This window comes from Schistocerca americana, chromosome X (genome assembly GCF_021461395.2).
Source record: "Schistocerca americana isolate TAMUIC-IGC-003095 chromosome X, iqSchAmer2.1, whole genome shotgun sequence".
NCBI lineage: Eukaryota > Metazoa > Arthropoda > Insecta > Orthoptera > Acrididae > Schistocerca > Schistocerca americana.
Window position 1 is genome coordinate 180652840 of NC_060130.1, and position 13885 is coordinate 180666724.

Consider the following 13885-nt stretch of genomic DNA (forward strand, 5'->3'; position numbering starts at 1 on the left):
GTACCGATGTCTTGAGCATGCCATTCCTCTGCACCAGATGGTGGCAGCTGACCACATGTAAGTATAGATCAGTGTGCATCTTCTTACGGTACATACTGCCACCCAATGTGCTGACCACTGTTCTTTTTACCAGGACATCCAGAACGGGGATCACTACATCCACTTTGACTACCATGGTAAAATGGATGTTTTGGTGTAGGGACTTGAGATGCATGAGGAAATAATTCATGCTTGTCTCTTCCATGTGGCCACATAATGAAAGTGTCATCAATATATCTTACAGAACAGATAGTTTCCAATGGGTTGATTTCACACCCTTCCTCCTCAAACTGTTCCATATAAATGATGGCGACAACTGGTGAAAGTGGGAGATCACTTTTTTGGCATCTTTTTCCTATTGGTTTGAAACTGATGCACTACCTATTAATGGCTATGAAGGGTTAGACATTGCAGACTGTTTTGAAGAGCTTGACTCTTGAGTGGAGTGAGTGATTGGCAACTCAGAAAAAAAAGGAGCAGTAGCTCTTTGGATCTGAAATGGCTCTCCAGTGCTGTCAGTGAGAGGAACAACAATTCTAGAACAGGATGTTGCTACAGCATCCCTTGCAACATTCTGAATAAGTCACTATGACGCAGACCTTGCTGTAAAAAAATACGTCATCGGTGATGTGTAAGTCTATGTTTATATACCTTACTCTTCTGAGTAGTTTTGTCAGCCTCGAAAAGTACAGAAAGCAAAGAAAGATCAGTCCTTTAGACCTCAGCACTAACACAAAGAAGACTCTCTCACCTCATATTTCTTCCCTCGATTTGAAAAGACAGCTTGCAAGAAGTTGCCATGTCAGCCCATTCAACACTTTACTGTGAGAGATGATGCTCTGCAGGGCGGAAGTGCTCTGCAGCTCACCTGGGACTGAGCAAGACACAAGAAACTGATTTACTACTCCCGACACACGAGTCGCCTCACTCTTTGCTCTCTCACCTCAGTCACCAATTCTGTTCCTGGCAGCTGTTCACCATTCTCTGCTATGGTAGCACTCACCACTCCTCACTTACTGATTCATCTCGCAATTCAACTTGCTTCTTTCTTGACTTGGCACTCTCTACTGGAGTTCACATTGTCCCAGATGTTGTTCATTACAATAATAATATGCGAAGTATGTCCAAAAAATTCCAGCACTTTGTTCACAAAATTTTTCTACACTTACCCTTGTATTGTGCATGGTCTCCTTCAAAATATTCTCCTCCACAATTGACACGCTGGTCCCAATGCTGTTTCCCCTTCCAGAAGCAGTCTTGGTACGCCTTTTGCTGGACTGCACCAAGCACCAGCTGCAAATTTTCTTTTATCTCATCTATTGTTGCAAATCATCAGCCTTTCAAGAGGGTTTTCAACTTTCAAAATAAAAAAAGTCTGCAGGGGTCAGGTATGGAGAGTATGGAGGATGAGGCAGCACAGTGATTTCAGTTTCTATGCAATAGTCACGCACCAACAGGGATGAATGTGCAGGTGCACTATCATGGTGCAAGAGCCATGAATTTTCTCACAATGTTTCAGGCCGTTTATTTTTCTCACATTTTCTTACAAGCATCACAACTCATCCCAATAGTACCATTGAGTAACAGTTTGTCCCTGTGGCACAAATTCATGATGAACTAATCCTTCAAAGTCAAAGAAAACTATCAGCATGGCTTTGACATTTGATCTGATCTGATGAGCTTTCTTTGGTCTTGGAGAACCTTACCACGACCCATTGTGAAGATTGAACCTTAGTCTCAACATCATAACCATAGACCCACATTTCATCTTGAGTTAGGATTCTCTTAAGGAACATTTCCTGCTCATTTGTGCGATATAAAAGGTCTTCACAGACTGCAAGGTGAAGGTCTTTCTGGTCTTGACTCGTGAGCTGTGGAATGAACTTGGTGGCAATACAATGCATTCCAAGATGCTGTGTCAGGATTTCATGACATGATCCAACTGAAATGTTAGATACTTCTGTAATCTCTCAGACAGTCAATCTTGGATTGGTACACACAATTTCATTGATGTTCCTGACACAAGGATCCCTGGTAGAAGTCAAAGGGCGTCGTGAATGAGGGTCATCTTTAACTTCTGCCTGGCCATTTTTAAACCGTGTGAACCATTTGCAACACCGAGTATGGCTTAAGCACTCATCGCCGTAGGTTTCCTGGATCATTTGGTGTGTTTCTGTAAAGGTTTTCTCAAGTTTCACGCAAAACTTACTGCAGATGCACTGTTCCTGTAACTCTGCCATCGCAAAAATTCACAAACTGTGCAAGCACGTTTTACTCAATACAGCACTGAACAATAACTAAGAGATACACAACAATGAAACTTCTGGCAGTTACACATTAGACACAGGTGTGTGCGGGGACGGCAACTGCATTTCATTCCAACACACCGTTGGTGTGAAATTACAAATGTTCTGGAATGTTTTGAAGAGACCTCGTATGTGTGGTATTGTGTGCTATTGGTACCACACCACACCAGCCCACGTCTAGAAGTTGATAGTGATCCATGTGACTGCACTGTCAATCTGTGGCCAGCTCCAAGAGACATTCTCTGCGGCCAGCTCCAGCTCCAAGAGACCTCCTCTGCAACCAGCTCCAGCTCCAAGAGACACATCCTCCTCAGCCTGCACGGCCAGTGTGAAGGACCCCGCACTGACCAGTCCTCACCCAGTCTAGTCTCACGGCTCTGTCAGTCAAGTCTAAGAACTATTATTCAGCCTCTGCAACTATTACAGATATCTGACTTGGCCTGTCTCGAGGACTCACATTGGATATTGATCTGCACTTGCTTTTATTCAAGTAGAGGTAGTTAATCGAACACTGTGTGGATCTCATTCTTTTGATTTTCTGTCACAGAACCCACTGAATCCTCAGCATCCGTCAGCTGAACGACCACACATCTGGCGACAAGGGCAAAAACTACATTTGGTTGCTACTCATTTCTACTCTCACCATACAAACAATTGTTGATGATATTTATTGTGTATTTCTTGCAGAATTGCATCCATTTGCTGTGCTCGCCAGCTTCTTTATCAGTGTGCATGTGTGTTACAGACCATTAGCTCTGCAACTGACTGTGTTTCTTGTGCTTTGCAGAGGCTGTTCTTTCTGGTGACTTTCATTCATACTTCCTTTCAGCACTGTTTAGTGGTTGTGCTATGTTTCTTGTTCCTGTGGAATGAACTCGGTGGCAATACAATGCTGTGTCAGGATTTCATGACATGGTCCAACTGAAATGTTAGAAACTTTGCCAGAAGATGATGAGAATGACACTCATCGAAATGTCGCAGCTAACCCAATGGAAAACCAAGATGATTTCATTATCCTGATTCTAGCTTGCAACAGATTTCGGAATTAGTGGAACGTCAGGACTTGTACAATGGAAGAGCGGGTGATTTTGATTCTGCTCCTATTTCTGCAGTTCAGAGTAATGGTAAACAGTTTGCACCTTTCGTTTGCATGCTGTGGCATGCAGAGTGTCAGCCAGGGCAGCAATGTAAAAAGAACATGTCAAATGCTTTCTGGAAACCTAGAAATATGGAATCTGCCTGTCGGCCTTCATCCATAGTTCTCAGTATATCATGCATCATGCATATGCAATGTTTAAGTAAATTCTCTGAACTGACAGGAGGATATCTGTGCACAACTTACAGAAATACATGCATGTTATGTCTATGAAAAACAGTGTTGCTAATAATATTTATGAGAGGAATGTTCTGAGAGATAACCAAGGCACTCATGTACATGTACATGTATACACACACACACACACACACACACACACACACACACACACACACACACAAACCACAAAACCTGGTGTATATGAAATACTACCTGCACTTCTCTCTCTCCTCCTATTTTCATAGCTCTTTGAGCGGAATTCACCATCAGGACTCGGTGGTTCATCACCCCCATATGATGAGCTCCTGTTGCTCTGTTGGCCATAAACTTCACATGCCAGACGTAATGCCAACTCTGAAGCCTCAGTACTGCTGATTCCTTTTGCCAATGGTGACCTGCATCATTTATGAATTTTGAAAATACATAACTGCAGTCAACAGTAACCATCACTTAATTATTATTATTATTATTACTTTACACAGTGAAAATTCATCATAATGAATCATCTTCAACTGACTGAAGACACAATGGAAATAACCTCAATGGATAGTTTGTGGATGCATATGCAAGTTCTTATTCAGGTAACAACAGTGCAATAACAAGTGCATGAGAAAATTGTATAACAAACATCGGCACAGTTATTAACAAAAAAGCATTTAACAGAGTAGGTTACTATGAGCTGTGCAGTGAGTTAATTACTACTCTCTCAAATGAAACAGAGCTAATACCAACTACTAGTGTACACATTTGCACACCTAGGCCACAAACTGATTATTGCAAAAGTTGATACATGAGGGAAATCATAAATTAATAAAATATGTAACAGGAGATGAAAAAACAGATTTTCTGCAGAAACTTTAACTCTTCACTCTGATACTATCAAGAGCAAGGTAAGTAGGTATAGAAAAGCTAAGTGTCTCTCTCTCTCTCTCTCTCTCTCTCTCTCTCTCTCTCACACACACACACACACACACACACACACACACACACACACACACACACACACAAACAGAAGGACAATATAGTAGTAAGTTAAAATTAAGAAATCAAGCATTACACTTAAAACATAACCAGATACTTTGTATGGACATGGATCATAATCTTAACCTAGATAAATAGCAGTGACCCCTGGGAAAGCTAAAAGTATGCGGGCATTTAACTAGCACGACAGTGCTAGATAACAGAAGGAAGTAACTGAGACAGCAAAAGACATGACTGGTAACAAAAGCTGAGGGAGAAGATACAGTTTTTTATAATGGGTATCCTTAACACCTTGTGAGATACACCAGATTAGTGATGATGTGAAAGAAGTAAAGAAGAATTAAAAGGATGAAATTTGATGGAAGTAATATATTTCTATCTGAAATTAAGTCTAATAAATACCAAGAAGCAAAATCAAAGTGCACAAGAGTCTCATTTACGAAATACATTCAATGTCAGATATACCAGATAAACCTGCCATTTGGGTACAGTGAGGTAAACGGGCAATTTTACATGAAAAACATGTAAACACCCATTCCTGTAAGAGTAATACCCTTGCTGCCCCACTCCACCATTTAGCCACTTTCTCGAAGTCCTTCTTGTGAGCAGGAACCTGATTCTGGAATAACCTCCCACACTATATTAGAGAACTAAATAATGTCTCCTGCTTCAGAAGGGAGTTAATAACATTTCTATTGTAGCAACAATAACGATTACCATTGTCTTTGTATGCCCTTGTTACCCTTGTACATTCTTCTTTCCAACCATACCTTTCTCATTTCCGAGTATTCTTAGCTGGTGCAGTCTCCTTAAATTTCCTTTCCCCAGAACTCACAATATCAAAAAGCATCTATTTCGTAAACCTATAAATACATTTTATATCTGCCACTATCATCATCATCATCATCATCATCATCATCATCATCATCATCATCATCATCTGTTAGTGAGAGCAGCAGCAGCAGCAGCACAAGTACTGCCAGTATTAACTGTATTAGTTCACAGTCAATATTACATACTCACATTGTGACAATTGACACCCAAAAACATTTGAATACCATTTTGTCATACTGAAACTGTTATTTCTTAGGTAACAATGATGCAAAACAGTATTGTGTGTGTGAAACTCAGTTCTGATGTAAGAGAGGGCTTGATAGTTCTAATCAGATCAGGTTATATAAATATATAATAAACAAAATGTTAATCCACTGTGTGATGAAGGAAAGCCTCACTGAATTTGGGGGATATGCAGGTAGATGGAAGGAAAATGGACACATCGTCTCATCAAGGAATGGGAAGATTCATGCACAATAAACGTGCAAGCCAGTAAGGTAATTACAGTTCCATAGAGCATTACATTATTCAATAATTGAAGCCAGATTTGACAAGATGCTTTTAGAGTTTCTGCAATCAGTTGAAACCATAGTAACTAGCAAATTTTATGAACCGATGTCCAAAAATCTATTCTATAGAATTTATAAAAAATTCAGAAAATGTATCACACAAATGAAGAGAACAAAAGTGGATAAATGTGAGAACTTTTGAACAATCAGCCCTGCCCCTCAGCCAGTAAGCTGCCAGATGGAGTAATATACAGAACTGAAATGAAGGTCATTTTCAATTTGAGAAAGGTAAAATGATACCAGGGAAACAATTATAAATGGAAAAATAAAGAAAAACCAAGATATCTTCATGGAATTAGTGAACCTGTGTAAAGCCTAAATCCTAGGAGGAATAAATACAAAAATACAGTGAGTTGTGTTAAGAAAGAGGGCAAAGCACAGCTGCAGCTTATTGATACTGTAACTACTGTTCACCTTTTGTGTCACAGAAGATTGTATTGAAAGAAAACATGAGGACTGGAGTAAAAGTCAAAGAGCAACAGATAACAGTGTGGAGGTTCACAAACTACACAGTTATTGCAAGTAGGGGCAATTTCAAACTGATGAAAGGAGTGATCAGGCTACTAAACACAGAATTCAGATTAAGAACAAACAAAGATGAAAGTAACTGTATGGTAGAAATAAGATAATTACCTACTAAGCACCAGAATTAGGGAAGACACAGTAGCTAAACAGGTATTCTGTTTGGAAAGCAAGATTACACAAGATGGTTGAAGCAGATAAAATATCAAAAACATGATGACACAGGTCACATAAGCAATATTCTTGGAAATGCCCCTAGGGTATCATACATCGGCACAAAACTGAAGATGTTTCTGGATTTACACCTCTGGAGCATGGCACTGAACTTGAGTTAAAACCAATGAGGAAGAGAAAAATCATGAATAGTATAACACAAATATGTAATGAATTAACTGGACAGAAGGTATGAAATTGAGGGGTAGGAGAAATTATGAATATTGGAGATTGTAATTCACAAAATTTTCTGAGCAGCAGACATGCACATAGGAAAGACAATAAATGTTTAAGCTTTTGGAGAATGTCCTTGAGAGCCAGCTCTCACTTATATGTATGTACATATACATATGCGTAAGTGTGCATTTGTGTCTCAGAGGCTTTTGACCATAGTGCACAGTGATGTATTACACTTTCTACATATATCTGAAATCCATACATACTGTGTTTTCCAAAGGTGTAAACATACTTGACATACAGATGAAGTCTGTAGTAAATTACAGCTCAAGAAGGGAAGGGGCAATGGAACATTAGCTAATACATCAATTAAGCACTACTCAAACTGGTTCTGGAAGGAACAACTCAACCTGGAGGTAGTAGTTGGAATCTTTATGAGGGAATACATTTAGGACTCTAAGGGTAGGAAATGTAGAAACCTACAGTTCTGCATCCCCATATTATCTCCCAGTGTTAAATCCCAAAACTCTTCTTGGGTCTCATTACAGAAGATTGGAACTGGGGAGCAGAAAAAAAATATCAAAAACAGGATGACACAGGTCACATAAACAGAATTTAACATCTCACCAATGTTTAGGTCTTTGACCTGGAGCATTTGCTCAGTTGGATGAGAACAGGGAAGGAACTTTGCCACGGGCTGTCAAAGTAGATCATCCTGCAAATTGCATGAAGTGATTTGAGGACCCCATGGAATACCTAAACCTGATAGGTTGGAATAGGTTTTACAACTTCACTACTCCTACATGAGACTCCATGCTATATCTCTGAAGAACGCAGAGTCTCATGGTGGTGATATTGAATAAAAACTTCTCTAGTTTCTAGCCACATCAAGCCATTAAAACTCCACAAGTGTTCAGCCAAGCCCTCCTTTGCCATTGTGAAGTGGTTTGACTGTCAGTGCATTCTATTTCAAAAAGCTTCTGCCACAAACAAAATGGATGCTTTGGCCACAGCGTCTATACAAAACCTAGCCACACAATTCTGTACTTGCACGCCAAAAGCCATCATCACCTGACACAGAACCACACTGTGTTACAAATATTGATGCATCATGCAACAATGATACCAGATACTGATAACCTGCTCCACGAGCTGAGCCATCTATGCAAGGTATTCAGGAATGTGGCTACAACGTTCATAAAATAAATGAAGGGATTTCAAGCAAAAATCTCAATAAGACCACTGACGAGGTGCAGAAAAGAAACCTGCTTTCTTGCCATTCTGTAGCTCTGTGTCAGCCAAGACAAGCTGACTCCTGGAAAGACACAATATCAAATTGATCTTCATGCCTTCAATAAAAATACAATTACTGAGACCAGTTAAAGATGCAGCATGTCTTTGAACACCTGGAGTCAACAGAATACCTTGCAAGTGTGGCCAGCCTTATGTCAGACAAACAGTACACATCATAGAACAATGCAGGAAGCAGCACAAGAGTTTCTATCACCAGTGCTACTCTGAAAAAAACTCCTTTAAATTGAGGTTACTTTAGAAAACAATAATCAGATAAAATTCAACAAAACTTGTATCATGCCTTGCACTAATAGCTTCTGGGACTGTGTAATTAAAGAAGCCACTGAGATAAAAATCACCAACAAGACCCTTAATAGAGACAGTGGCCTGCAGACCAGCGCAACATGTGTGGGGATCCAGTGACTGTGAAGATAAGGTAGATGCACTGAATGCAGAGTCAAGATATGCCTATATATGTTGATGCTGTGAACACCAATGATGTCGCAGCCAGCAGTTAGCATATATAAGGGCACACCAGCAGTCCACTGGCAATCATACTACTTGACTATGGCAAAGGGGTGCTTGACCAACAGCTCATGAAATTTTAGACACTTGACACTGCTGGAAATTGAGAACTTCTTATTCATGCTTTATCTCACTTGGTAGTCTAAACGATTCAGTGCATGTCATCAACATGATGAAACTAACTTCTAGGATATAATCGCATAGTCCAAGATAGGTAATATAAGCATTCCTAAAATGGAAGAACATCTCTACATTGAGTGCATATCCACATAATGTCATCAAAATTTTAGCTTGATACATGTTTCAAACTCTCTTGTGGTTCTCCCACAATATATGCTCCAATGAACATTTCCAGTAACTTAAAACTTAAGAATTGAAACTGAGTCTGTACATAAGTATTGCTCAAACAACAGTTAGCGGTCCACTACCTGTCCCTTTGAGTCAGAGTCCAGTACATAGTTTTAACTTGTCACAAATGTTCAGCAGATTGTATGCTGCTACAACAACAACAACAACAACAACAACAACAACAACAACAAAATCTAGCATCTTAAACAAAATATACTTGTAAAGGTAGAAAATAATGATGGATGGCTAACAAACCTGAAAACAATGAACCAGACAAAATGTAACAACCTAAAAAATGTCCACTAACTAGTTTACATAGAGGCCGGGACTTCACACACAGCTATAAAATCTAAAGCATGTTCATCTTATGAACTGTCCTGAAAGCCAAATGAACTGAAGAAAGGAAGGAAACTCAGCACATCTTTGGGTGGAGATCAGCTGGTAAAAAAAGCTAAAACAGAGAAATCACAGTTACTGCCTCCTAATGCGGCCAAGTTAGGAACAGAATGAATAGCTAATTCCCTAATACACACCATATGCTGTTTCTTATTGAATACAACTCACACAAAGTACTTTGCTTCATCTATGAGAAAGGGAGTAAATTTGCATATTTAGATTAACAGTATTCTTTATAACTGCTAACCATCTCTAAGACATGTAAAAGTCATCTTTGTTGAAATGTAACCGTTCTTAGAACCCTGACACACAGATTTATTTTGCACATTCTTCACACAAGCCATTTCAGCTTTAAGAGCAATTAAAAAAACTATATAACCTGTATAAGTAAACCTGTATGTACCTGACAAACTGGGTGTGGCAGTTGTCCCACATGTTGCATGCTAAGAAATATGTTGCAACAATGCCATTCCACACCTAAAACCATACTGACTTTGAGAATCTCATAAACCAGACAAGAAAACACGGCTCTCAACTATGTGATGTTAAAATTCCACTACTGTAGCCAAAATTGTTTCTCAAAGCTCGATAGAGCTTAATGCATTTATGTACTGGCTGTACTAATCACACACTCCACAGCCCAGATGTTGTTGTTGTTATGGTCTTCAGTCCTGAGACTGGTTTGATGCAGCTCTCCACCCTCTCTACTTTGACCATCATCAGTTATTTTGCTCCCCAAATAGCAAAACTCCTTTACTACTTTAAGTGTCTCATTTTCTAATCTAATTCCCTCAGCATCACCCGACTTAATTCGACTACATTCCATTACCCTCGTTTTGCTTTTGCTGATGTTCATCTTATATCCTCCTTTCAACACACTGTCCATTCCGTTCAACTGCTCTTCCAAGTCCTTTGCTGTCTCTGACAGAATTACAATGTCATCGGCGAACCTCAAAGTTTTTATTTCTTCTCCATGGATTTTAATACCTACTCCGAATTTTTCTTTTGTTTCCTTTACTGCTTGCTCAATATTCAGATTGAACACATTGGGGAGAGGCTACAGCCCTGTCTCATTCCCTTCCCAACCACTGCTTCCCTTTCATACCCCTCGACTCTGATAACTGCCATCTGGTTTCTGTACAAATTGTAAATAGCCTTTCGCTCCCAGTATTTTACCCCTGCCACCTTCAGAATTTGAAAGAGAGTATTCCAGTCAACATTGTCAAAAGATTTCTCTAAGTCTACATATGCTACAAACGTAGGTTTGCCTTTTCTTAATCTAGCTTCTAAAATAAGTTGTAGGGTCAGTATTGCCTCATGTGTTCCCATATTTCTACGGAATCCGAACTGATCTTCCCCAAGGTCGGCTTCTAGCAGTTTTTCCATTATCTGTAAATAATTCGCGTTAGTATTTTGCAGCTGTGACTTATTAAACTGACAGTTCGGTAATTTTCACATCTGTCAACGCCTGCTTTCTTTGGGATTCGAATTATTATATTCTTCTTGAAGTCTGAGGGTATTTCGCCTGTCTCATACATTTTCCTCACCAGATGGTAGAGTTTTGTCAGGACTGGCTCTCCCAAGGCCGTCAGTAGTTCCAATGGAATGTTGTCTACTCCCGGGGCCTTGTTTCGACTCAGGTCTTTCAGTGCTCTGTCAAACTGTTCACGCAGTATCGTATCTCCCATTTCATCTTCATCTACATCCTCTTCCATTTCCATAATATTGTCCTCAAGTACATCGCCCTTGTATAGACCCTCTATATACTCCTTCCACCTTTCTGCTTTCCCTTCTGTGCTTAGAACTGGGTTCCCATCTGAGCTCTTCATATTCATACAAGTCGTTCTCTTTTCTCCAAAGGTCTCTTTAATTTTCCTGTAAGCAGTATCTGTCTTACCCCTAGTGAGATAAGCCTCTACATCCTTACATTTGTTCTCTAGCCATGCCTGCTTAGCCATTTTGCACTTCCTGTCGATCTCATTTTTGAGACGTTTGTATTTCTTTTTGCCTGCTTCATTTACTGCATTTTTATGTTTTCTCCTTTCGTCAATTAAATTCAATATTTCTTCTGTCACCTAAGGATTTCTACTAGCCCTCGTCTTTTTACCTACTTGATCCTCTGCTGCCTTCACTACTTCATCCCTCAAAGCTACCCATTCTTCTTCTACTGTATTTCTCTCCCCCATTCTTGTCAATTGTTCCCTTGTGCTCTCCCTCAAACTCTGTACAACCTCTGGTTTAGTCGGTTTATCCAGGTCCCATCTCCTTAAATTCCCACCTTTTTGCAGTTTCTTCAGTTTTAATCTACAGTTCATAACCAATAGATTGTGGTCAGAGTTCACATCTGCCCCTGGAAATGTCTTACAATTTAAAACCTGGATCCTAAATCTCTGTCTTACCATTATATAATCTATCTGATACCTTTTAGTATCTCCAGGCTTCTTCCATGTATACAACCTTGTCTTATGATTCTTGAACCAAGTGTTAGCTATGATTAAGTTGTGCTCTGTGCAAAATTCCACCAGGCGGCTTCCTCTTTCATTTCTTACCCCCACCTACTACGTTTCTTTCTCTCCCTTTTCCTACTACCGAATTCCAGTCACCCATGACTATTAAATTTTCGTCTCCCTTCACTATCTGAATAATTTCTTTTATTTCATCATACATTTCTTCAATTTCTTCGTCGTCTGCAGAGCTAGTTGGCATATAGACTTGTACTACCATCGTAGGCGTGGGCTTCGTGTCTATCTTGGCCACAACAATGCGTTCGCTGTGCTGTTTGTAGTAGCTTACCCACATTCCTATTGCTTTATTCATTATTAAACCTACTCCTGCATTACCCCTATTTGATTTTGTATTTATAATCCTGTATTCACCTGACCAAAAGTCTTGTTCCTCCTGCCACCGAACTTCACTAATTCCTACTATATCCAACTTTAACCTATCCATTTCCCTTTTTAAATTTTCTAACCAATCTGCCCGATTAAGGGATCTGACATTCCACGCTCCGATCCGTAGAACGCCAGTTTTCTGTATCCTGATAACGACGTCCTCCTGAGTAGTCCCCTCCTGGAGATCCCAATGGGGGACTATTTTACCTCCAGAATATTTTACCCAAGAGGACGCCATCATCATTTATCCATACAGTAGAGCTGCATGCCCTCGGGAAAAATTACAGCCGTAGTTTCCCCTTGCTTTCAGCCGTTCACAGTACCAGCACAGCAAGGCCGTTTTGGTTAGTGTTACAAGGCCAGATCAGTCAATCACCCAGACTGTTGCTCCTGCAACTACTGAAAAGGCTGCTGCCCCTCTTCAGGAACCGTATGTTTGTCTGGCCTCTCAACAAATACCCCTCCGTTGTGGTTGCACCTACGGTACGGCTATCTGTATCACTGAGGCACGCAAACCTCCCCGCCAACAGCAAGGTCTATGGTTCATGGGGGAAGACAGCCCAGATAGGGAAGCATATCAGATCTATAAAGCACTGAGACTGGCTAAATTCCTTGCAGTGTTCACTATTTGATGCATAGCAGCAACAGCAACAACAACAACAACAACAACAACGGCAATGATGACGATAACGATGATGACGACAACAACAACAGTAATACTGATGATGATGATGATGATGATGACAATAATAATAACACAAGGGGCATTCAATAAGCAATGCACCACATTTTTTCTGAAAGCAGGTTGGTTTCATTCATGATTCCAATACACCATATTATTCCCCATTCTTTTGGCTACATAGATCTATTTTTCAATATAATCTCTATTCAATGTGACCGTCTTACACCACGTTACTAGGAAGGCTTGTAAGCCCACATGGAACCACTCTACTGGCCAACATCAGAGCCAATGTCTTGCTGCATCAATAACCTCCCCATGATCCACGTACTGCTTCTCATTGAATGCATCTTTAATTGGGCCAAACAGACGAAAGTTAGAAAATGCGAGATCTCAGATGTAGGATAAGTGAGATAGAGCAGTCCAATGAAGTTTTGTAAACTCCTCTCAGGTGTGCAGACTCGTGGGATGCCTTGCATTGTTATGGAGAAGGTGAACTTCATTTGTACCTTGAATGGGTGTGTTCGCACTCCAACACTGCAGGCATCACAGCTGCGTGTGGCCGGCCAGCACCTGGGAAATTGGACAGGTTTGCAGGACCTAGTTGCAAAGATGACAGATGCCTTGTCCAGTGACTCCCCATGCTTTTCTTCACTGCCAGGTCTCAACAGACCTTTTGCAAGTGCCTACGAATATCTATGATGCTCCCATTTTCTGCCAGAAGAAACTTAAAGACAGCTCTCTGCTTGGAACGCACCTCTGTTACAAGCGCCATTTTGAAGGCTATGTACAGCACT

At 40.3% G+C, this 13885-nt stretch overlaps 1 protein-coding gene across 6 annotated transcripts in view; it reads right to left on the reverse strand.

The window, feature by feature from the left end:
- The window catches only part of LOC124555786 (inositol hexakisphosphate and diphosphoinositol-pentakisphosphate kinase), a 556425-nt gene that overhangs the window by 116198 nt on the left and 426342 nt on the right, over nucleotides 1–13885 (reverse strand). For all 6 annotated transcript variants that reach the window (XM_047129842.1, XM_047129841.1, XM_047129845.1 and 3 more), the window contains one exon: nucleotides 3874–4055. In XM_047129842.1, coding sequence (XP_046985798.1) covers nucleotides 3874–4055 — 182 coding nt within the window. The remainder of the gene's footprint in view (nucleotides 1–3873; nucleotides 4056–13885) is intronic.